The 23,822-nt window shown below is 37.6% G+C and overlaps 1 protein-coding gene, 1 long non-coding RNA gene and 1 pseudogene across 7 annotated transcripts in view; 2 read left to right on the top strand and 1 right to left on the bottom strand.

Annotated features, from left to right (window-relative positions):
* Positions 1–23,822, top strand: part of ZMYM4 (zinc finger MYM-type containing 4) — a 158,711-nt gene that overhangs the window by 81,095 nt on the left and 53,794 nt on the right. For 2 of the 6 annotated variants that reach the window (XM_025383824.1, XM_025383834.1), the window contains 3 exons: positions 16,346–16,867; positions 18,608–18,669; positions 19,023–19,193. The exons of 2 other annotated variants lie outside the window; for them this stretch is intronic. In XM_025383824.1, the coding sequence (XP_025239609.1) occupies positions 16,346–16,867; positions 18,608–18,669; positions 19,023–19,193 (755 nt within the window). Of the gene's footprint in view, positions 1–16,345; positions 16,868–17,016; positions 17,199–18,607; positions 18,670–19,022; positions 19,194–19,595; positions 19,672–23,822 lie in introns of those variants that run through there. 2 more of the 6 variants (XM_025383849.1, XM_025383842.1) reach the window with 2 other exon arrangements.
* LOC112623493 lies at positions 7,999–9,469 on the top strand (annotated as a pseudogene).
* On the bottom strand, positions 16,249–22,985 carry LOC112623495. Its single transcript, XR_003119150.1, has 2 exons — positions 22,874–22,985; positions 16,249–16,589 (listed from the first exon to the last, which is right to left on the bottom strand). It is a non-coding gene; the product is annotated as an uncharacterized LOC112623495 (long non-coding RNA).

Genomic DNA, 23,822 nt, shown 5'->3' on the forward strand with positions numbered 1-23,822 from the left:
TTTACATTGTTGTACAATCAGTCTCTAGAATGCTTTTCATCTTGCAAAACTGAAACTGTACACCCAATTTCCCAACTCGAAATTTCTCTCTTCTTTCAGCCTGTGGCAATCACTCTTCTACTTTGTCTTTATGAATTCAGTTACTCTGAATCTTATGTAAGTGGAATCATACAGTATTTATCTTTATTTGGGCTGATTTTACTTAGCATAATGTCTGCAAAGTTCATCCATTTTGTAATATGCGTCAGAATTCCTTTCCTTTTTAAGGCTGAATAATATTCCATTGTGTGTATATGCCACATTTTATCTGTTTATCTGTAGTTGGACACTTGGGTTTCTTCCACCTTTTAGCTATTGTGGATAAGGCTGCTATGGACATGGGAGCACAGATAATCTCTTTGAGATCCTGCTTTCAGTTCTTTTGAGGGTCATATGATAATTCTATTTTTAAATTTTTTTGTGGAACTGCCACTGTTTTCCATAGCAACTGCACCATGTTAAATCATTTGCATTTATAGTGCACAAGGTTTTACATTTCTCTACATCTTTGCCAACACTTGTTCCCTCTCTCCCTCCTTCCCTTCCCTCCTTTCCCTTCCTTCCTTTCCTTTCCCCTCTGTTGTCTTCCCTTCCCTTTCCTTTCCCTTCCTAACTTCTTTCCTTTCTTCCTTCCGTCCTTCTGTCCCTCCGTCCCTCTGTCCCTTTTCCTCTTCTTTTCTTTCTTGATTAATAGCCATTTTACTGGGTCCAAGGTGGTATGTCATTGTGGTTTCGATACACTTTTCTCTAAGGATTTGTGATGTTGAGCATCTTTTCATGTGCTTATTGGTTGTTTATATTTTTCTCTTTTTTTAATAGTCTTTATCTAGATGTTTATCAATTTTTTTCCAAAAATCTTTCTTTTGGTTTTATTAATTTTTCTCTGTTAATGATCCATCTTTTATTACATAGATTGTGTTCTTTATTGTACCTTCTACTTTGGGTTTAATTTGATTGAGTAAATTCTTATTTTAGGTCTGATGTTCTCTTTGTTTTCAGCCTTTTCTTTTTCTCTCTCTGTGCTTCTGTCTGTATAGTTTTTATTACCCTGTGTTCCTCTTTTGCTATTATTTTTTTTTTGTATTGTCAAATCTACTATTAACCCATCTAGTAAATTTTCATTTTAGATACTGTATTTGTTAGTTCTGGAAGTTCCTTTTTTAAAAAATATATTTTCAGGCCAGGGGCAGTGGCTCATGCCTGATCCCAGCACTTTGGGAGGCCAAGGCAGGTGGGTCACTTGAGGTCAGGAGTTCGAGAGCAGCCTGGCCAACATGATGAAACCCCGTCTCTACTAAAAATACAAAAAATTAGACAGGTGTGGTGGCAGGCGCCTGTAATCCCAGCTACTCAGGAGGATGAGGCATGAGAACCCCTTGAACCTGGGAAGCAGAGATTGCACTGGGCCAAGATCATGCCACTGCACTCCAGCCTGGGCGACAGAGCGAGAGGTGTCTCAAAAAAAAAAAACTAAAACACATATATATACACACACACACATATGTATAATAAATATATATATTACATACATATATGTAAATTACATATATAAATTTTGTATGTATATTACACATATGTAAATATATATTTATATTATATATATTAAGTATATATATTTTCTGCTTTTCTCTTTATCCATTTCATGTTTTCCTTGGTTGTTTTTTCTTTAAGGAGTGTTGAACTTTGTTCTGACATGCAGTTAGTTTAGATTAGCTTGATCTTTTTGAGACTTGTTTTTTAACCTTGTGAGGGCAGCTCTAGGGTTGTCTTTACTGTAGTTTAGCCCTATTTTTTTTTTCTCCCTTTAAAAGATAGGGTCTCGGCCAGGCATGGTGGCTCACGCCTGTAATCTCAGCACTTTGGGAGACCAAGGTAGGTGGATCACCTGAAGGCAGGAGTTCGAGACCAGCCTGGCTAACATGGCGAAACCCCATCTCTACTAAAAATACAAAAATTGTCCATGCGTGTTGGCGGCCGTCTGTAGTCCCAGCTACTCGGGAGGCTGTGACAGGAGAATCGCTTGAATCCAGGAGGCGGAGGTTGCAGTGAGCCGAGATTGTGCCACTGCACTCCAGTCTGGGCAACAGAGCAAGACTCTATCTCAGAAAAAAAAAATAAAAATGATAGGGTCTCACTCTGTTGTCCAGGCTGAAGTGCAGTGACATAATCATAGCTGACTGCAGCCGAGACCTCTTGAGCTCAAGCAGTTCTCCTTCCTCAGTCTTCTGAGTAGCTGAGATTACAGGCACGGACTGCCATGCCCAACTATCTTTAAATTTTTACTAGAGATGAAATATCGCTCTATGTTGCTCGGGTTGGTCTTGAACTTCTGGGCTCCAGCGATCTGCCCACTTCAGCCTCCCAAATTACTAGGATTACAGGTGTGAGCCACAGCATCCAGCTAGCCCTATTCTTAATGTGTGACATTTCAGAGGGCTTTACTGATTGTCCCAGGTGTTTGACAAGGTCTCTTTTTCTTCTTTTTAAGTAGACTTTACTTTTTAGAGCAATTTTAGGTTCATAACAAAATTAAGTGGGAAGTACAGAAAGTTTTCCTGTCTCCCCTCCTTACTACCCAGCCTCCCTCACTATGGACATCCTGAATTGTAGTAGTTTGTTTGTTATAATTGAAGAACCTACATTGAGATATATTGTCATCACTCAATTACCATAGTGTACATTAGGGTTATTCTTGGTATTGGTCATTCCATGGGTTTTGACAAATGTATAATGACCTGTATCCACCATTATAGTATGTGTCATAGAGAATAGTTTCACTGCCCTAGAAATCCTCTGTGCTTCACTTTTTCATCCCTCATTTCCCCTAACCCCTGTCAATCACTGGCCTGTTTACTGTCTCCATCAGTTTGCCTCTTCCAGAATGTCTTGTTGAAATCATACAGTATGTAGTCCTTTGAAATTGGCTTCTTTGACTTAGTAATGTGTATTTAAGTTTCTTTCATGGGTTGGTAGCTTTCTTTTCTTTTAAGCCCCGAATAATATTTCATTGTGTGATTGTGCCAGTTCACTTAGTGACAAGGTCTCATCATTCAGGTTAATCAGATTTCAAAAATCTCCTCATCTTTGTATCAACACTGGTAATTTTCTGCTTGTAGTTCCCTGATAGTTGTTCTGTTCCTAGTGAGGATTTCACTCAGTGCATGTGTAGATTACTATTCAGCCAAATAATTTTTAGTGCTCTTTCTCTGTGCATTTGTCTTTTCTCTGGTAATATGTCTTGCAGATACCAGCTGCTGCAGCTTTCTCCAGCTTCTGCCTCTAGTCTCCTTGGCTTAGTGAGACTGCTGTGCTTTGTTTTGAATTTTCTCTTTCTTTACTGGTGTTTGCTACATGTTCCCAGGCTTTGGTGAACCTAGGGCTGACTTCATTTGTTTCCTTTTTCTCCATGATCACAATCTTGTGTTACTTCTCATCCATAGACTGAAAAGAGGTATTTCATATTTTGTTTGATTTTTTTAGTTATTAGCAGCAGGAGGGTTATTTTGGAACCAGTACTGCACCATGGTGGCTGGAAGTGGAATGTTTTATGATCAGTCTTCAATATTGTAACTAGTGCCTAACTTACAATTTCTGTATGATTTTGAATTTAACTCAGAAATAGTTCTATAGAGGCCAGACTTTGTGACTCACACCTATCATCCCAGCCCTTTGGGAGGCTGAGGTGGGCAGATCACCTGAGATCAGAAGTTCGAGACCAGCCTGGCCAATATGGTGAAACCCTGCCTCTACTAAAAACACAAAAATTAGCTGGGCGTGATGGCATATGCCTGTAATCCCAGCAACTGAGGGAGCTGAGGCAGGAGAATCACTTGAACCTAGGAGGCGGAGGTTGCAGTGAGCCAAGATCATGCCACTGTACTCCAGCCTGGGTCACAAAGTGAGACTCCATCTCAAAAAAAAAAAAAAAAAAAGGGAAGAAAGAAATAGTTCTATAGATAATTTCCCTAAGTAACTTTCTAAGCCTATGTAACTCAATATTATTTCTCTACCATAACGCCAGTTGTACTGTGTGAACCACACATAGCAACATTTCTATAGATGGAGTGTTAGCAAACCTTTTTCCTAAAGGGCCAAATAGTAAATATTTAAGCTTTCTTGGCTGTGACCAACAAATACGACTTTTTTGCATTCTCCTTATCCTTCTTTTTACGACCTTTTAAAAATGTAAAATCATTCTTAGCTTAGAGCCATCCAGAAATAGGCCCTGGATAAAATTGTTTAAGTAGGACTTCCTCTATATATATGTATTTATTTTGAGATGTAGTTTTGCTCTTGTCACCTAGGCTGGAGTGCAATGGTGCTATCGCGACTCACTGCAACCTCCACCTCCTGGGTTCAGGCAGTTCTCCTGCCTCAGCCTCCCGAGTAGCTGGTATTACAGGCGCACACCACCACACCTGGCTATTATTTGTATTTGTAGTAGAGACAGGGTTTCACCATGTTGGCCAGGTTGGTCTCGAACTCCTGACCTCAGGTAATCCACCGGCCTCAGCCTTCCAAAGTGCTGCGATTAGAGGCGTGAGCCACTGCACCCAGCCTTCTATTTTTATTTTCAAAAAAATCTCTATTGACCATTTTTGCAGATAGTATGAACTCTAGCAGAAGATTCTGTTAATGAACTTATCAGAGTAAAAAAATGAGGTTGTTTTAAACTTACTGATGCCATTGAGGGAAAAAAAGTACAAGTTACCCTGTCTCTACAGTTGTAAAGCCCTTAATAAAGGAATATTTTAACATTGCTTTCTTTCTTTTTTTCCTGGATTATGAGTGGTGGGGTTAAAAATTAGGTTTAGGGCTTGTACAGATTCTTGTTTATCTGAATAGAAAGGGGTATCAGCTAAATCTGCTGTGACAAGAGAGAAGGTGAAAATACAGATTTTTGTTTTCTAAGTAACAGAACTATGTTACAGAAAGTTTGGAATTAGAAGGAAGAATCGTAGGAATGCTTATGGGGCTAAAGATTGGGGTACAGTTGGGTAGTTGGTACTGTCTCCCCATATCTCTGTCGTATTGTGCTTCTGCAATTATTGGCAAAAATGACTTTTGTATTTATTATTTTATTTAAATATTATGTTATTCTGCTTACAAAAGTAATATGCTCTTTGAAATACTGACATGTAATAAGATACGAAAATTTTACTCAGTAAGATGATAGTTTATTACAGTGATGTGCTTCAGTTTTAATAGACTTTTGACAGTTTTTAGGTAATTGCTGAATGTTTCATCAGTTTATAGATATCTCTAATCTTCTTGATCATTGCTGCCAGAACACTAGAAATAACAGGGATCATTCTAAAAAGTAAAGTCTGTTGTAGTAGTTCTCATATTGAAAAACAATTATTTGTTTTATAAAATGGTTTATACTGTACTTCAAATTCATAATTTTTAAAGCCTTAGTGCATAAGTTGACTATTAAAGTTGGTAAAAATAAAATTCATTTCTATCAGCAATGTATCAAGTTTCAGTATTTATCACCTTTTGGTAAGCTATAAAATCAGATTGATCTAAATATTCACTGGTTTCAAACTTTAAAAAATATTTGAAACACTGTTAGAAATATATTTTACATTGAGACATGTAGATGTGTATCTCTGTGTGTACACAAACATTTCTTGTAGCATTGCTTATTGTCATTCTATATGATACACTTCGCTTTCTGTTCTAACCCATTAAAAAAATACTGGTTCCTTAATGTGTCCATCCCTGCAACTTGAAAGAAGACTGAGTTACTACATTGTAGTTATTATCCCATTCTCAGGTAGAGTTTTCGTTTGGTTATTGCTGTATTAATAACTATGATTCTTTTTCAGTTTAGGAATACATAAGACTTAACCATTTTTCTATTATTGTAAATGTGCTCTGATAAGAATCAGGGTCTGTCACTAAAGGAGAAAACAGGAGTGGCTGTTGAGGAGCATCTAGTAGTTTTAGACACAGCCACACAATTCAGCATACTTACCAGGATTTATTGTGTTTGTTCCCAAACTTTATTAGTACTCGGCATTGTAGTTATATGAGTTTACTTGTACATTTTTTTACACTAGTGAAATGTTACTTTGAAAAGTAAACTGTTGCTTCTGTGAAAATGTGAATGCTTTAGAAAAACTAAGCAAATCAGTAAAAACATGGATGTGCAAGTGTCTTTACTTTCTCCCTCCATTTTAAAGAAACTCAGATTGCAGTCATGAAGATGGCCTATATGGTTGTGATTTATTTATTTTTATTTCATTTTTTTTGAGATGGAGTCTCCCTCTGTTGCCCAGTCTGAAGTGCAGTGGTGTGATCTTGGCTCACTGCAACCTCCATCTCCTGGGTTCAAGCAATTCTCGTGCCTCAGCTTCCTGAGTGGCTGGGATTACAGGCATGCACCTGGCTAATTTTTGTATTTTTAGTAGAGACGGAGTTTTGCCCTGTTGGCCAGGCTTATCTCGAACTCCTGACCTCAAGTGATCTGCCTGCCTCAGCCTCCCTAAGTGCTGGGATTACAGGTGTGAGCTATGGTGTCCTGCCTGTGGTTTAGCTAAGAAAGACATATTAGCATAGCCATTATGAAAATGTTAACTGATATTAAATGATTGGTAAATGTGCTTTTGTATGTCCAAGTAAAAATAAGCGTTTAAGGCATTTATATTTCATTTTTAATGATTCTTGGCTTTGACTGTTGAATTACATTGTGTTCTTATAAAGGGGTTTTTATTATTTAGGAAATTATATTTTTTTGAGTAGCAGTAATAGTCAGATCATCTCTTAAAAATGTTTCTGTGACAGTGGCCAAGCACGGTGGCTCATGCCTGTAATCCTAGCACTTTGGGAGGCTGAGATGGGCAGGTCACTTGAGGTCAGGGGTTCGAAACTAGCCTGGCCAACATGGTGAAACCCTGTCTCTACTAAAAATACAAAAAAATCATCCAGGCATGGTGGTGGGCACCTGTAATCCCAGCTGCTTGGGAGGCTGAGGCAGGAGAATTGCTTGAACCTGGGAGGCAGAGGTTGCAGTGAGCTGAGATCATACCACTGCACTCCAGCCTGGGAGACAGAGCAAGACTCTGTCTTTAAAAAAAAAAAAAAAAAAAAAAATTTCTGTGGCAAAGCAAAGTGCTTTTATTTAAAACAAACTGCAATTACCTTGTTTTTGTTTTTCATTTTTTAATTTATATAATTTTTGTTTGTTTTTCATTTTTTAATATATATATTTATTTTAAAGACAGAGTCTATGTCACCCAGGCTGGAGTTCAGTGGCGTAATCATAACTCACTGCAGCCTTGAACTCTAGGCTCAAGTGATCCTCCTGCCTCAGCTTCTTGAGTAGCTGGTACTACAGGTGCGTGCCACCATGCCTGGCTTGTTTTTAAATTTTATTTGTAGAGACGAGGTCTCATGCTATGTTGCCCAAGCTGATCTGAAACTCCTGGGCTCAAGTGATCTTCCTGACTCCATCTAAAAAAAGAAAAAAGGTAGTAATCGCAAGGAATTGTTAGAGAACCATGATTTCTAAAGTTGAAATTACTGTTTTTTGTTTTTTGTTTTTTTTTTGAAACGGAGTCTTGCTCTGTTGCCCAGGCTGGAGTGCAATGGAACGATCTTGGCTCACTGCAACCTTTGCCTCCCAGGTTCAAGTGATTCTCCCACCTCAGCCTCACTAGTAACTGGGATTACAGGCATGTGCCACCACGCCCAGCTGATTTTTGTATTTTTAGTAGAGATGGGGTTTTGCCATGTTGGCTAGGCTGGTCTCGAACTCCTGACCTCAGGTGATCCGCCCACTCCACCCTCCCAAGGTGCTGGGATTACAGGCGTGAGCCACCACGCCCGGCCAAAATTACTATTAATACTAGTTTATTTCTGAAAATTATGCTTTGATTAAAAACAGAAATGTGCCCTTCCCCCTCCCAGCGCTGCTGGGCCCGCAGGTCTCTGTTGAGCCGCGGACTCAGGTCTCTCTTCTGCAGGATGGGGTTTGTTAAAGTTATTAAGAATAAGGCCTACTTTAAGAGATACCAAGTGAAATTTAGAAGATGACGAGAGGGTAAAACTGATTACTATGCTTGGAAACGCTTGGTGATGCAGAATAAAAATAAATACAAAACCCATAAATACAGGATGATAATTCGTGTAACAAACAGAGGTATCATTTGTCAGATTGCTTATGCCCGTATAGAGGGGGATATGATAGTCTGCGCAGCATATGCAAATGAACTGCCAAAATACGGTGTGAAGGTTGACCTGACAAATTATGCTGCAGCATATTGTATTGGCCTGCTGCTGGCCCGCAGACTTTTGAATAGGTTTGGCATGGACAAGATCTGTGAATGCCAAGTGGAGGTGACTGGTGATGAATACAATGTGGAAAACAGTCATGGTCAGCCAGGTGCCGTTACTTGCTATTTGGATGCAGGCCTTGCCAGAACTAACACTGGCAATAAAGTTTTGGGTGCCCTGAAGAGTGCTGTGGATGGAGGCTTGTCTATCCCTCACAGTACCAAATGACTCCCTGGTTATGATTCTGAAAGCAAGTAATTTAATGCAGAAGTACACCAGAAGCACATCATGGGCCAGGATGTTGCAGATTACATGAACTACTTAATGAAAGAATGGGAAGATGCTTACAAGAAACAGTTCTCTCAATACGTAAAGAACAGCATAACTTCAGACATGATGGAGGAGATGTATAAGAAAGCTCATGCTCCTATACGAGAGAATCCAGTCTATGAAAAGAAGCCCAAGAAAGAAGTTAAAAAGAAGAGGTGGAACCATGCCAAAATATCCCTTGCTCAGAAGAAAGATTGGGTAATTCAAAAGAAGGCAAACTTCCTCAGAGCTCAGGAGCGGGCTGCTGAGAGCTACACCAAACAATTTTCTATGAGGATTTTTCAGATAAAGACAATAAACTTTTTGGACAGCAACAACAACAACAAAAAACAAAACCCCAAAAAATAAAAAGGAAAACAAAAATGTGCAGGAGGAATTAATATATTGGAATATTTCACAATATTTATTTATGATAGTTGAATTCCTTAGTTGGTGGTTATACCTTGAAATGGTTGTTGGATATAGCTTAGAAGTATCAGTATACTGCTAAAACAATGACTAAGCATAAGAGGGACAAAGAATGACGGTTGACTTTACCTCGAAGTATGAAATTTACTTTCATTATCAAACAAATATTGTTCTTAAATTACTTAAAATAACTTTATTCTCTTTTTGCAAAATCTAAGTCTATTTGCATTTTACTGATCACAGTCTCTATTACACACAGATTTTCCTCCTGAACTCATTGCTCTTTATTAGAGCTTTCTTGTGAGCATACTACAAAGCTGTAATATTCTCAATCTTAAAAAAAATCTATTAAAAAAAAAACAAATAGGCCGGGCACAGTGACTTGCACCTATAATTCCAGCATTTTGGGAGGCTGAGGTGGGAGGATCACTTGAGCCCAGGAGTTCAAGACCAGACTGAGCAACAGAGCAAGACCTTATCTCTACGAATAATTTAAAAATCAGTGCGCACACGTGCATGCACACACACACACACACACACACACGGCCAAAGTAAAAAAAAACCTCTATTAAGGGCCTCTGAATAGTTATCTCTGTTCCTTCGGTTCCTCTGAAGAATTATTTTATGCTAGGATTCTCAAGTTATTTCCTCTCCATCTGTATTGGGATCACTCCACTCTGACTTGCATACTCATTTTCCCACTGATGTAGCTGTTGTCAAGTTAGAAGTTAAGTTCTCAGTCTTCATTTTATCAGTCATCTCAGCAGCATTCATTATGGTTAAGTCACTCCCTCCTGTTTTCTCCATTAGTTTCTATGACACCAGCCTCCTCATTTTTCTCCTACTCTATTAGCTGTTTCTTCTTAGTGTCTTTTTCTGACCCCTTCATTTCGACCAGATTTTGCAGTACTGAAGTATGTCTGGACTCTCAGCTGTCTTCCATCTATAGTAAATAAACTCACTAGGTGATCTTATCTAGTCTCATGAATTTTAAGTACCATCTCTTCATTGATGAGTCCCAAATTTATGTCTCATTACTTGGCCAGTCTTCTCTTAACTACAGGCTAATATATCCAGCTGCCTTCTTGATATCTCCATTTGAAGATTTAAGAAGGATATCAAAATCTGCCATCCCAAAACCAAATTATTCATTCTCCCTCTTTCAGTGTGGTCCTCCCTTAGTGTTTCTGTCTCAAGAAATGACACCCTGTTGTGTTGTCCTTGACTCCTTTCATACCCAGCATCTCATATACATATCAGGCAGTGCCTCCACCTTGAAAATATATCCACATCTGACTACTATTCTTCACATCCACCATTATTTTTACCTTGGGTTTCGCTACCAGTTTTTCCTTGGGTTATTGTAGCTTCCTAAGTGGTCCTAAGTGGTCTTCCTGCTTCCATTCTTCTGCTCCCTATAACATTGAACACTTCATAGTACACAGAAGCTATGTGTAAAATGTATGATCCTTGTAAAACATAAATTATGTTAATTTGTCTGTAGAGTCTTCTAACAACTTCCTTTTACACTTACATACATTGCAATTTTTTCGTATTGCTTGCAGTTTCCTAATAGACCTATCCTCTGTTTCTGTTTTCTCATTTTTTTATCACTCTTCCTATCATATATGCAATTCCAGCCATACCATCCTTGCTTTTCCTCATATACGCCAAGCATAGTCACAGTGTCTAAAAGCCAGAAATCTTCCATGAGAAATTTGTGCTTTCAGGTGTTTCAGCTACTGTGATCATAGTGTTCTGTTTTGTTCTCTTGATATAAGCTCTGAGAAACAGAAACTGTTTCTTTTATTTGGTTATAGGGATCACAAGGATGAGAAGAATTCTGATTCAGTTAAGTAATGTAACTAGTACTTATATTTTAATTGCATAAGATTTTATGCAGTCTACAGATTTATTGTGTAAGTACCAAAATTTCTCATTCAAATCAGTTGCTTTGTTAGAAATTGACATCTCTGAGGCCAGGTTCTGTGGCTCATGTAATCCCAGAACCTTGGGAGGTCAAGACAGGAAGAGTGCTTGAGCCCATGAGTTTGAGACCAGCCTGGGCAATGTAGCGAAACTCCCGTCTCCACAAAAAATAAAAAAAGAATTAGCTGAATGTGGTGACGTACATCTGTGGTCTCAGCTTTTTGGGAGGCTGAGATGGGAGGATCACCTGAGCCCAGGAGGTTGAGACTGCAGTGAGCCGTGATCATGCCACTGCACTCCAGCCTGGGTGACAGCAAGATTCTGTCTCAAGAAAAGAAAGATAGAAAAAAAAAAAAAAGAAAAGAAATTGACATCTCTGAGAAAGCTGTAAATCTCCAGTGCATTTCAAAGATTTAAAAAAATTTTTTCACTTAACATATCTTGGGAATTCATAAAGCTACCTCATTCTGTTTAACAGCTATATAATATTCCATTAGAGGTGTGTGCTATAATTAAGTTAGCCTCACTGATGAACACATATGCTATTTTCAGTCTTTTTCTGCTATAAATGCTCTTTTTCATCACTGTCTTGTGAGATTATATTTGCAGGATGAATTTGTAAAAGTTGAATTGTTGGGCTGAGCATGGTGTCTAACGCCTATAATCCCAGCACTTTGGGAGGCCAAGGCGGGTGGATCACCTGAGGTCAGGAGTTTGAGACCAGCCTGGCCAACATGGCGAAACCTTGTCTCTACTAAAAATAAAAAAAATTAGCCGGGCATGGTGGCAGGTGCCTGTAATACCAGCTACTCAGGAGGCTGAGACAGGAGAATCACTTGAACCCGGGAGGCAGAGGTTGCGGTAAGCCAAGATGGCACCACTGCATTCCAGCCTGAGTGACAGAGTGAAACTTTGTCTCAAAAAAAAAAAAAAAAAAAAAAAAATTGAATGGTTGGGTCAAGAGTTCTGTGTATTCAAAGTATCAAAAATATTACTTAATTGCCGTTTATTAGTTTTGTACCAGTTTGCATTCCTACCAGTAGCATTTGACTGCAGGAGTAGGCAAATGTTTTTCTGTTAAGGGCCAGATGGTAAATATTTTGAACTTTCTTTGTATGTATTTTAGTCTTGGGCCATAGTTTCCCAATTTTGGCCTATAGCATAGCTGCGAGACTTTTCTTTTTCTTTTTTTTTTTTTTTGGAGACAGAGTCTAGCTCTGTCGCCCAGACTGGAGTGCAGTGGTGCGATCTCGGCTCACTGCAATCTCCGTGTCTCGGGTTCACGCCATTCTTCTGGCTCAGCCTCCTGAGTAGCTGGGACTACAGGTGCCCACCACCGCGCCCAACTAATTTTTTTTGTATTTTTAGTAGAGACGGGGTTTCATCATGTTAGCCAAGATGGTCTCGATCTCCTGACCTCATGATCCGCCTGCCTTGGCCTCCCAAAGTGCTGGGATTACAGGCATGAGCCACCGCGCCCGGCCAGCTGCAAGACTTATCAAACTTTTTGTTATTACCAACTTACTGTGTGAACATGATATCTCATTGTTTTATTAGTTTGCATTTCTCTTGTTGAACCTTAGTATTTTACTGTCCCTGAAAAGTTTGTTTGAGCCCTTTGCTTTTATATATGTATTTGGTTGTTTGTCTATATCTTTACTGAACTATAGGTCCTATCTTTATCTTTTAAGGAAATTACCCTTTGTGATATAAAATGAAATAAAAATTTTTTTTTTTTTTTTGAGACGGAGTCTCATTCTGTCGCCCAGGCTGGAGTGCAGTAGTGCGATCTTGGCTCACTGTAACCTCTGCCTCCCTGGTTCAAGCAATTCTTCTGCCTCAGCCTCCTGAGTAGCTGGGATTACAGGCGCGCGTCACCATGCCCAGCTAATTTTTGTATGTTTAGTAGAGACGGGGTTTCATCATGTTGGTCAGGCTGACCTCTAAGTCCTGACCTTGTGATCTGCCTGCCTCAGCCTCCCAAAGTGCTGGGATGACAGGCGTGAGCCACCATGCCCGGGGAAATAAAACCTTTTAAATCAGTTTATTTTTTTATCTTTTTGATTTGGTTTGTGTTTTCTCATCTCTAGCCAGTTTTAAAGTCACATTTGATCCTTTATATTTTTATTTATAACTTGATCTTTTATTCTGGATTATTTTTGGTCATTATTAGAAAGGCTTGTCTCTGTGACTCAAAAATAATTCTTCCATTGTTTCTTTAATATTATTAAAATAATTCTTCCATAGTTTATATTTAATATTACAGTTTTATTTCTTTATGCCTAAACTTAGATACATGTGTAAAATTTTTTTGATGTGAGTTAGGGATCTCATTTTTCGATATGACTACCCTTTTCTTCAAATACTATATCCTGAATTTAAATGTAGTGATAAGGGGCTGGGTGCAGTGGCTCATGCCTGTAATCCCAGCAGTTTGGCAGACTAAGGTGGGCAGATTGCTTGAGCTCAGGAGTTCAAGACCAAACTGGGTCTCTACAAAAAATACAAAGATTAGCTGGATGTGGTGGCGTGCGCCTGTAATCCCAGCTACTCGAGGCTGAGGTGGGAGGATTGCTTGAGTCCCAGGGCGGAGGTTGTAATAAGCTGAGATCATGCCACTGCACGACAGCCTGGTTGACAGAGCCAGATCCTGTCCCAAAAAATGAACCAACTAACTAACTAAGTAAATGTAGTGATATGGAAAGTTGCTTACAATATTACTTCTTAGTATTGACTTCTCATGTACTGTAGAACTCAATGTTCTGACTACATAAAATGCCTAATTTTTCATTCATGAAAAATTACAGAGCACGTGCTATGTGGTCAGTTACTTATGATGAAATGTTGAGATGACTCACCTGTAAGTTCTTCAGCATACATCTCATAAAATTTTAGCATCTGTTTTACTATCTGTTGTCTCATTTGATTATTTTAGAAAGTATAAACAATTTTTCCAAATCTTATTGCCTCTATGTTTATTAGCAAACGTTCTTATGATATAAACAAACTTTTCTCTCCTTCCCTTTGACATGGACTCAAATTATTTACCCTCATACTGTTTCTAATTTTCTGTTTATTTTTTCTAGCTCTGTGAGGAGGAAGAGTCATACCTATCTCTTTCATCATTTTATCCCTAGAACCTAGCACAATATCTACCACAGGGTGGTTTCCTAATAAATATGTACTGAATGAATGAATACTTCAGGCAGTGGGGAGCTATTGAAGAATCTCAAGGGAGGGTGTAATGTGAAATGACTTATATTTTGGAAAGGTAATTCTGGTGTCATTAAGGAAGAGAGCAACCTGAGCAAAGCTCAGAAAAAAAAAAAAAAAAAGAAACAGAGGATTGCCCTGTCACATCACCCTGGCTGGAGTGCAGTGGCACAATTATAGCTTGCTGTAGCCTCAAATTCTTGGGTTCAAATGATCCTCCTTCGTCAGCCTCCTGAGTAGCTAGGACTGCATGTGTGTACCATTACACCTGGCTGATTAAAAAAAAAAAAATTTTTTTTTGTAGAGATGGGCTTTTGCTATGTTGCCCAGGCTGGTCTTGAACTCCTGGCCTCGAACAGTCCTCTGGCCTCGGCCTCCCAAAGTGCTAAGATTATAGGTGTGAGCCACTGTGCCTGGCCCAGGAAAGCTTTCCTTTGGATTCTGTATCAGTTGGGACCTGATTACAGATAATCCAACTTAAATCAACTTAAGAGGAATTTATGGGATTTATGGCATCCAGAGAAGGGTTGAAGAACCAGCCACATGAAGGATGTAACCGGGCTTCAGGAACAAATCAGAGCAAGGATGCTAATGCCACTAATATTTTTAGTCTTCGCCTCACTCTGTTTTTATCAGTTCCAGTTTGTTTGCTGATGGACCAATTAAATGTGGTCTGGGCATAGAGTTTATAAGGGTATGGTTGCTTCCTGAGTATACATGTGGATTGAATTAGTATACCTTTGAAGGTGTTGTAGAATCCAGCAGGAGATGTGGAGTATTAGATCTAGGTGCTAAGTGGAAAAGATGGATTTGAGGGAGATAAGAAGTAAAGTTGACAGAATTTGTCCAGGGGGGAATCTTGAGCACCTGCTGGTTTGGTGAATCTGTTAACCATCTGAGGGAATTATAAGAAGCATGTGCTTGGAATGGGAGGGAACATGATGAGTTTTGATTTTAGAGATGCTAAGTTGGAGAACGTGTAGGAGCTAGTTGAATGTAGACTTCCGAAATCCTGGAAGAAAGGTCTAAGCTTAAGTGCTTAGGAAGTCAGTAGCAAAGGTAAGTGTTATGGAGGTGAACAAAATAGCTCAGTCTGAGTGTGAAAGTAAAGAGAATGGGAATCTTGCAGAGAAACTAATATTGAAGCCATGTGAACAGAAGAAGAGGAGTGTAAAATAAATTAATAAGGCAATTAAGGAAAGTAAGAAGAAATAAGAGTACCAAAGAATCCAAAGGAATTTTATCCATGAGGGATATGCCACTTAGGGATTGAAAAAAGTCAATTCGCTTTGAGCATTGGGAGATCATTGATGATGTTAATGAGAAAAGTTCCAGTGGAAAGTTGGGAGCTGATTGTATTAAGCTCAAAGGGTTAATGGATAGAGGTGAAGTAGAAGCAAACTATGTAGAATTTTTTTCCTACAAGTTTGTGAAGGGAAGATGAATGAGGGCATTGTAGGGCTAGGGGGTTGCTTTGTTTTGTTTTGGAATGGGAGAGATTAGTATATATTAGTAGTTTTGAACAGTAAATAATTTTTTATTCTAGGTTGGAGAAAATTTATTTTTATGTTTAAATATTAACTGCCATAAGTGTTTGTTAATGTTAGTGCAGAGAAAATGGGACTCAGACCAAAGGACCTGAGTGCTGATCTCAGTTTTACCTGAATAATCGCCATAATAATTATAAATACCATTTTATATTCCCTTCTATTTGTCAGTCATTGTGTTAGTAGGTCTTTTATACATACTATCACTAATCCTCACCACAAATTAATCTCCAAGGTGAGTATTATGCTGTTGTATAGATAGACTCTGAGAGTTTACTTTTCAGGATTACATCGATTTTCAGGATCATGCTTTGATTTCAACACAGATATGTCTGATTCTGAAGTTGGTGCTCTTTTCTCTATATCTCACAGCTTTCTTTTCTAACCTGAAGTAGTTTCTCAAGTTTTGGCTCCTCGTTTCCTTAACTGTCAGATAAGAATAGTCATATCTGTCACACCCATATCAAAGTGTTAAATGAATACTATGGTAATATCTGTATTATGTTTGAAAAAATATTTATTTGGTTAAATACCAAACTGACCTTATCATTGTGGTCTTTAGCACTATCGTTTGTCTAAACAGTATTTTACTTTTTAAGGTGGTGGTATCATGGATACAGAAATGTCTGAAGATATAGACCACAACTTAACTCCTACCCTTGACAGCATGTCTTATGGAATGCCGAATCAAACAGGATCTGAAAATTCATTGCTGGATGAAGATGATTATTTTTTGAACTCTGGGGATCTTGCAGGAATTCCAGTCGTTGGTAGTGACAATGAGGATGAACAGGATTTTAGTTCAAAGGACAATCTTGTGTCTTCAATTCATACTGATGATAGCTTGGAAGTAGAGAGAAGAGTCACACAGCATGAATCAGACAATGAAAATGAAATACAAATTCAAAATAAGTTAAAAAAAGACTTTCCTAAACAGTTTGATCAGGTTTCTGTCTTTAAATCAATACGGAAAGATTTTAGTCTAGTAAGAGAAAACAGCAAAGAGACATTTTCTGGAAAGGAGAAAAATAGAGACCTAACTTATGAACGTGAAAAACGGTTGGATAAACCCCATAAAGATTTGGATTCAAGGTTGAAAAGCAGTTTTTTTGATAAAGCAGGTAATAATTGTTGGAATTAGAACCATAAAACACAATTTAAAATTACTGATCATAATATATAACTTTTACTACTTTTGATGTTAAGTGAAGTATGAACGGTTAAATTCATTGTAAGCTTGTCATTTTTCTTTTGTCCTTGTTCTTTGCAGAGTGACTGAATTTCTCCCAGTAACTTTTGGTAATGGTATAAATGGTTGAAAATAGCTCTAAACCTCATTTCTCCCTCCCCTGGTTGCAATGTTTTGATGAGAAAGGCAAGATACTTGAATCACCTGTTCATTTTCTTTGGTTGAACATTGGAACCTGAAGTTGGATTTAACTTCTTTGTGCTGTAAGCACTAATTCAAACTGCTGTCTCACCACTTAGTCCAAATTAGGGAGTTTTTATTTTATTTTTTAAATTTAATTTAATTTTTTGTTTATAAACTCTCACCTCTATCTGAAAGGGAGGTTTTTTAAAAAAAAAAATTCTAATTTATGTTTTAGAAGTTTCTTGAGGTTTCTCCTGAGCCTCTTTGCCCGGTGTACCCTATACTTTAGCTGTAGTTAACATTCTTGAATATATCATGTATTTCCTTCTGTGCCTTCCTTTCCTCCTGCTATTCCATTTGCCTGCATGTCATTTTCTCTCTGTATATTTGCTTGTGAAAGTACTTCTTATCCAGCAATGCCTAACTCATAAACCTCTTCTACTCTGTCATCATTCTAACTGCTCTACATCAAGAATGAATTGTTTCCTTATCTATATTTCCACAGCGTTTTCATGCCTCATTATTTATTTATAGTACTTATCACACAGTATTATAGTTCTGTATTTGTTTTACCTTACCTACTAGTGTAGGAGTTGAGGGCCAGATTTTATCTTACTCATCTTTGTATTCTTGGGGCCTAACCTAGTATAGTAAAATAGTAATTATTCAATAAACGTTCACTAGCTGTGAAGGAAAGCGAGTATTCTATACCAGTCCTTGTATTTCTTCTAACAATGCTAGGAAATGTATGGTAGAAAGAACAAACCAGTATCGTTAAAGAGACAGCTTTTGAGTATGTACAAGGCTGTGCGAGGATATACTATGTTTTTCTCTATAATTCAGTATATATTTCCAGTATCCCTTCTTGGGGTATGAGAGTCATGTTTCTCAAGGAACATAATGTCTAGTAGTAGAATGGGGACAAGACAGGTCTGGCAGTAGAAGTGCCAATGTCCAGTGGAATAGCATAAGATTTAATTTACAGTTAAAGACAATGGTAGAAGAGCTTGTCATAAGGCAGTTCAAGAAGATATCTTTCAAATAACTGAAACAGTGTGTTTTAGGGATTCTTAGAAGAGAGATGATTTTTAACTTATTGAACAGGGAGGGTTTTATAGAGGAGAGGTGAATTTTTGACTGAGCTGAGTCTGGAAAACTATAAAGATTAGGATAGACAGAGGGGACTTGGAACAGAATAAGTAGAAATGGGGGAGAACAAACACAAGTAATTTTCAGAGCAAAAATAATTGTTTTTTTTTAGGTTTGAGCAAGGAAAAAATGTAGGGTAAGGCTAAAAGTTAGGTGGGGCCAGATTGTGCAGAACTTCGAGTGAAAATACCTTTTGGGTGTTTTTGGGACCCAATTCACTCTAACGAGCATCTTTGTTGGAAAAGAGAGGTGGTTATCAAATGATAGCTTTTTAGGTCACTCTTTATAAGATTTGTTATTCATATACATGTGTTTGTTTGTTTTTTTTTCCTTTCAATAGCTAATCAAGTTGAAGAAACATTACATACCCATTTACCACAAACCCCAGAAACAAACTTTAGGGTAAGTTTTCAGTGTGTATGTAGATTGCTGTAACTGTGACAAGTGTCAAAGTTTTCTTTATGTCACTTTCTAAATTCTAACAATGTATTAGGTAGAGCACTGATTTTTTTTTTTTTAATTTGCTTAATATTTGTGTAAGGTCATCATTGGAGACATTCTAAAAAGCCTCAACTCTTAGGGTCTTTGTTTGTATTTGGTATTTAGACATATAACACATTTACTTTTAGGCATAGGGACGCTAATGAATGTCCATAGAGTTCTTCATTTCCAATGAGCTTTTCTTTGGGTGTTAAACCTGAAGAGGAATCATTTTTAAATCTGAATATTTATTAATCCTTTATATTGTGTTTTAGGATTCCAGCTACCCATTTGCCAATAAAGAATCCATTGGTTCGGAACTGGGGAATTCCTTTGCATCAAATATTAGAATTAAAGAAGAACCTTTGGATGATGAGTATGACAAAGCAATGGCACCACGGCAGGGACTACTAGACAAAATTAAAGATGAACCTGACAATGCTCAAGTAAACATTTCACCTTTTTTCCCCCCCTTCTTTTTGTTCCACACATTGAATTATTCATTTGAGAGAGGAAGTGCTTAAGAAGTGAAATAGTTTGTTGACAGGGTGAAAGGAAACTCTTAAAGAAGGTTGAGGCTATTTGAATTACCATATAAGGCATTAATGAGCTGTATGAAACTTTTCCTGAGTAGTAATTAAGGCTTTTAATCATCTGTGTTTCTTAACACCACTGTGATTTTTGCAATGCATTTTAGCGCAAGGATTTGAGAAGTATACAGCAGATATGGTTGAAGGTTTATGGTAGTTTATGGGTTTGTGGTGCAATCAAGTTTATGTAGGATAGTAAGCCTTTTGCAGTTAATGCTAATGAAGTACAGGCTATATATGGATTTAAATATTTTTCAGGAGGGGTTAATGGACAGATCATCTTTGGAAGGGTTAATTGATTGAAGAACCAGTTCATTGGATTAGTGGATAGAAGGTAAAGGAGGCTTTGATGAATGATACGTGATTCCAAGTTTGAGATCTGTGAGTAATAAGAGTGAAGGTAGAACTCTGCTATTTCAAGGTTGCTCTGGAGATAAAATCATAGAGATCTTGTGACTGTGAGGTCCTGAAGTCAGCTAAGCTATCCATGCAGTTAATGATGTTGCTATTGTTGGAATAGAAGGAAAAAGTTATATCAGATGCTGCAATCATTTTGAAGTGCAAGAAGGGGTCCAAGGGACGAGTTTGCAATAGCAGCAATTATTTGAGGGTATCTGTGTTTTGTACAGACGGTATGAATTGGCTGTTTTTCTGAAATGACATTTAATCTGGGGGAAGCTTATATTTTCCTATCTTTCTGTTTGTATTAGAGGGTTTGAGACTGTCAGACTTCTGTGAAAGTGCTTTCTTCTTCTTTTCTTTCTTTCTTTTTGTTTTTTTTTTTCTTTTCTTTTCTTTTTTTTTTTTTTTTTGAGACAAGGTCTTGCTCTGTTGCCCAGGCTGGAATGCAGTGGTGCAATCACTGCTCACTGCAGCCTCAACCTCCCAGGCTGGAGTGAACTTCCCAGCTCAGCCTCTCAAGTAGCTGGGACCACAGGCGTGTACCACCACACTGGCGAATTAAAAAAAAATTTGGTAGAGGGGCCCGAAGTGGTGGCTCATGCCTGTCATCCCAGCACTTTGCAGGCTGAAGCCAGCAAATCACTTGAGGTCAGGAGTTCCAGACCACCCTGACCAACCTGGTGAAATCCCATCTCTATTAGAAATACAGAAAATTAGCCAGGCATGGTGGCGGGTGCCTGTAATTCCAGCTACTTCGGAGGCCGAGGGAGGAGAATCACTTGAACCCAGGAGGTGGAGGTTGCAACGAGTCGAGATTGCACCACTGCCCTCCAGCCTGGATGACAGAGTGAGACTCCATCTCAAAAAAAAAAACAATAAAAATAATAATATTTTTTTTTTTTTGGTAGAGTAAGTTGCACAGGCTTGTCTCTAACTTCTGTGAGCACAGAATTAGGGATAAATAGATGTCTCAACACCTGGGGAAAGTTCTTGTGGCAGTATATCCTTCAGAAGACTACAACTATGTCTATATGAAGGGCAGATCTTGTATCTCTTCTCCTGCCCCAATGTGGGTATGCTGGCAGGGTACCAAAATCATCTCTTTCTTTTGTACTTGACCCATGTGACACTTCCGTGGGACAAAAAGGCACTTGAAGCATAAACCAAATACAGTAGGGGTAGAGAACACTGAGAAGGTTATTAGTATTGTTGTTTTCAAAACAGTCAGAGGTTCCATTGGCTAGAGAATATAAATAGGATGGAACAGATAGAAACACTTAGATTTTTATATACTTATTCAGAATTATAAAATGTGTTATAAAATACTGAATATGAATATGAAGTTTCATCATGATTATGGAGAAGAACTTCCCCAAAGACTCCCTCCCTGATTGATTGGACTTGAGAATTAAGCAGTAATGTGAGTAGATCCTGGGCATAAGATCCAAAAACATTCTTTACCCTGACCCCACAATAAGGCACTTGCAGTATGTGAGTGGATAGAGCTAGGTTTTCCCTGAGGAGTCCTTTTTGTTGTCAGCCATACCAGTCCTATAGGATCAGACCTTTGATAATTCTTCTAGAAATCCCCCCAGAGCAGCTCATGTTTTAAACTAGATACATGATTCTTTCCTTCTTTTCTTTTTCTTGTCTTTTCCACACCCTTTTCCACCTTCCCTCTTTCTTTTAGAGGAGTATCGCCTTTCAGTGTTGCATAACTTATTACTTTTATTCATTTCCCATGTACTGGAAAAGGGAACTCTAGTGTATTATTTTATTAGTCTCAAAAAAGTACTATTAGCCTCTCATAAAATACCGATAGATTTTACAGTTGTGGTCAGCGTTTACTTTTGACCATCCAGTTACCAGTAACTTTTTTCATGGTTCAATACAATCATAGCTTTAGTTTATGGCACCTTTTCAAAACTTCCTTGGCTTTTCTTTGTGCTTAATTTAGGTAGTTTTGCTTTTAGCTCACTTGCTAATTCTCTTTTTTACACAATTCATTTTGGTCCTAATTTCTTTACTTTCCTGTATAAACAAGGTGCTGACATGTGTGTATATGTATTTAACTTCCTCTACCCATTTGCTCTTGGTTATTTCTTCAGTTATGATATTCTGGATTTGCCAGTCATCGTCTGTCCTCCTGCCTCTATTACTGGCATGATGTCATTGGGTCTCTCAGTTTCATTTCTTCGTTCTAATTCTATTGCATGTTTCTATAATGTTTTCTGTAGTACTTTTACAGTTACAGATGCTTTTACATGTACTCTGTTGCTTAATTCTCCTAACAACCTGCTATTTAAGATGGCCAGAGTAAAGGATGTTAACATTTGTAGATGAGAGAGCTGAGAGATACAGAGATTTAGTTACTCAGGCCTCATGGCCAGGAAGGAGTCAATCTGGGGTCGTAATCAAAGTATTTTTTTTTTTTTTAGTGTACTAATCTTTCTGTAAATAAAAGTTGTTTAATTTTTAAAATACCTAGAGAAGGTTTCAAAATAGATACTTTAAACAGAGCCAGAGACCTCATTTTCCTCATTTCCCTTTTCTGTAGGTTCTAAAATCTGTACATTCAGTAAATACTACATTAAAATCATGATTTCTTTTTCTTCTTGCTCATAATGATAGAGGGAGAGCTAATGTGTAGTCTCTCATTGAAAGAACTCAATTAAAATGGGAAAGCAAATGAACTAATTGTCATAATAGTGATTCATACAGTTTTGGGAAGAAAATGTGATAATTCAAATGTTGGGGCTTTGTTTTAGCCATGTTGAGTTAATTTGGCAATAGAAACTTACTCATTTCTAAAATACTTTCATGGGATATTAATATTGGTCTTCATTTGTAGTAAACTAAGAAAGTAAAGGTATTGGTATAGGATTTGTTTTGTTTTGTTTTGACATGTGTTTTTCTGCTTCTGAAAGCTTTTGGGTACCAAGTAGATGTTTACTTCTCAGAAAATATTTATTAGTTATTTGCTAGTCATTGATTTATCAAATACTTGTGGAATTAGTGATCATGGGAGGATACAAACATAAACCAAACATGATTGTGCCTTGAAGGCATTGTGGACCATACAGACAGTACTTAAGATGTATACTATTTTACTGTATTACATAAATAATATGTACTCAAGGCTAAAGGAATCCAACAGAAGTTTGCAATAGCCATCACAGAGACTAAGAGAGCTGACTGGAGACCGTTAATGTATGCCAATGAGTATTGGTTGTTTCTGGAGTTTTCTGAGATTAAAATAAAAATATTTAAGGAAATTTTCTTTAATACACTATATAGTGAAGGAATGTCATGATTAGTTGATGTTAGAAAATCTTTTAATACATACATTTCATCAGCAGGTCAAATAGGAGTATCTGCAATAGTCACTTTATTAGATGCCAAAAGACATCTCATTAATTCAGCCATTTCTTACAATAGATTTTTTTCTTGATCATGATAAGGAACTACTACTTCAGATCAGTAAGTTATTGAAGTTCAAGTAAAATGATGCAAACTTTCTGTTAATATTACTAAAAGAATACAAGTTGCGGATGTCATCGTTATTATTTAACTCTTGTTGGATTTTTACTCCAATCCATGTTAAAGAAATTAAAAGAAAAAATAATGGAAAAAGGGAAATAAAATTATCACTTGCTATTAATATTTATGAAAGAATTAATAGAATTCATGAAAATTTAGTGGAGTACGTAGTTGAATTATACCAATATTTCTGTAAACTTCCTAGTTAGATGATATAATGAAAAAGATACACTATTACCAGCAGCAACCAGTACTTACATCAAATATAACTTGAAATAATGAAGAAACCATCTTTTTAAATATAAGAAATATGAAGATGTCAGTTATTTTTAAATTAAGATTTAAGGCCGGGTGTAATCCTATAATCATGATCACGCCTGTAATCCTAACAATTTGGGAGGCCAAGTGAGGTGAATCACTTGAGGTCAGGAGTTCAAGACCAGCCTGGCCAACATGATGAAACCCTGTCTCTACTAAAAAATACAAAAATTAGCCGGGCGTGGTGGTGCACGCCTGTAATCACAGCTACTCAGGAGGCTGAGG

This window comes from Theropithecus gelada, chromosome 1 (assembly GCF_003255815.1).
Source record: "Theropithecus gelada isolate Dixy chromosome 1, Tgel_1.0, whole genome shotgun sequence".
In the NCBI taxonomy this organism is placed as follows: domain Eukaryota; kingdom Metazoa; phylum Chordata; class Mammalia; order Primates; family Cercopithecidae; genus Theropithecus; species Theropithecus gelada.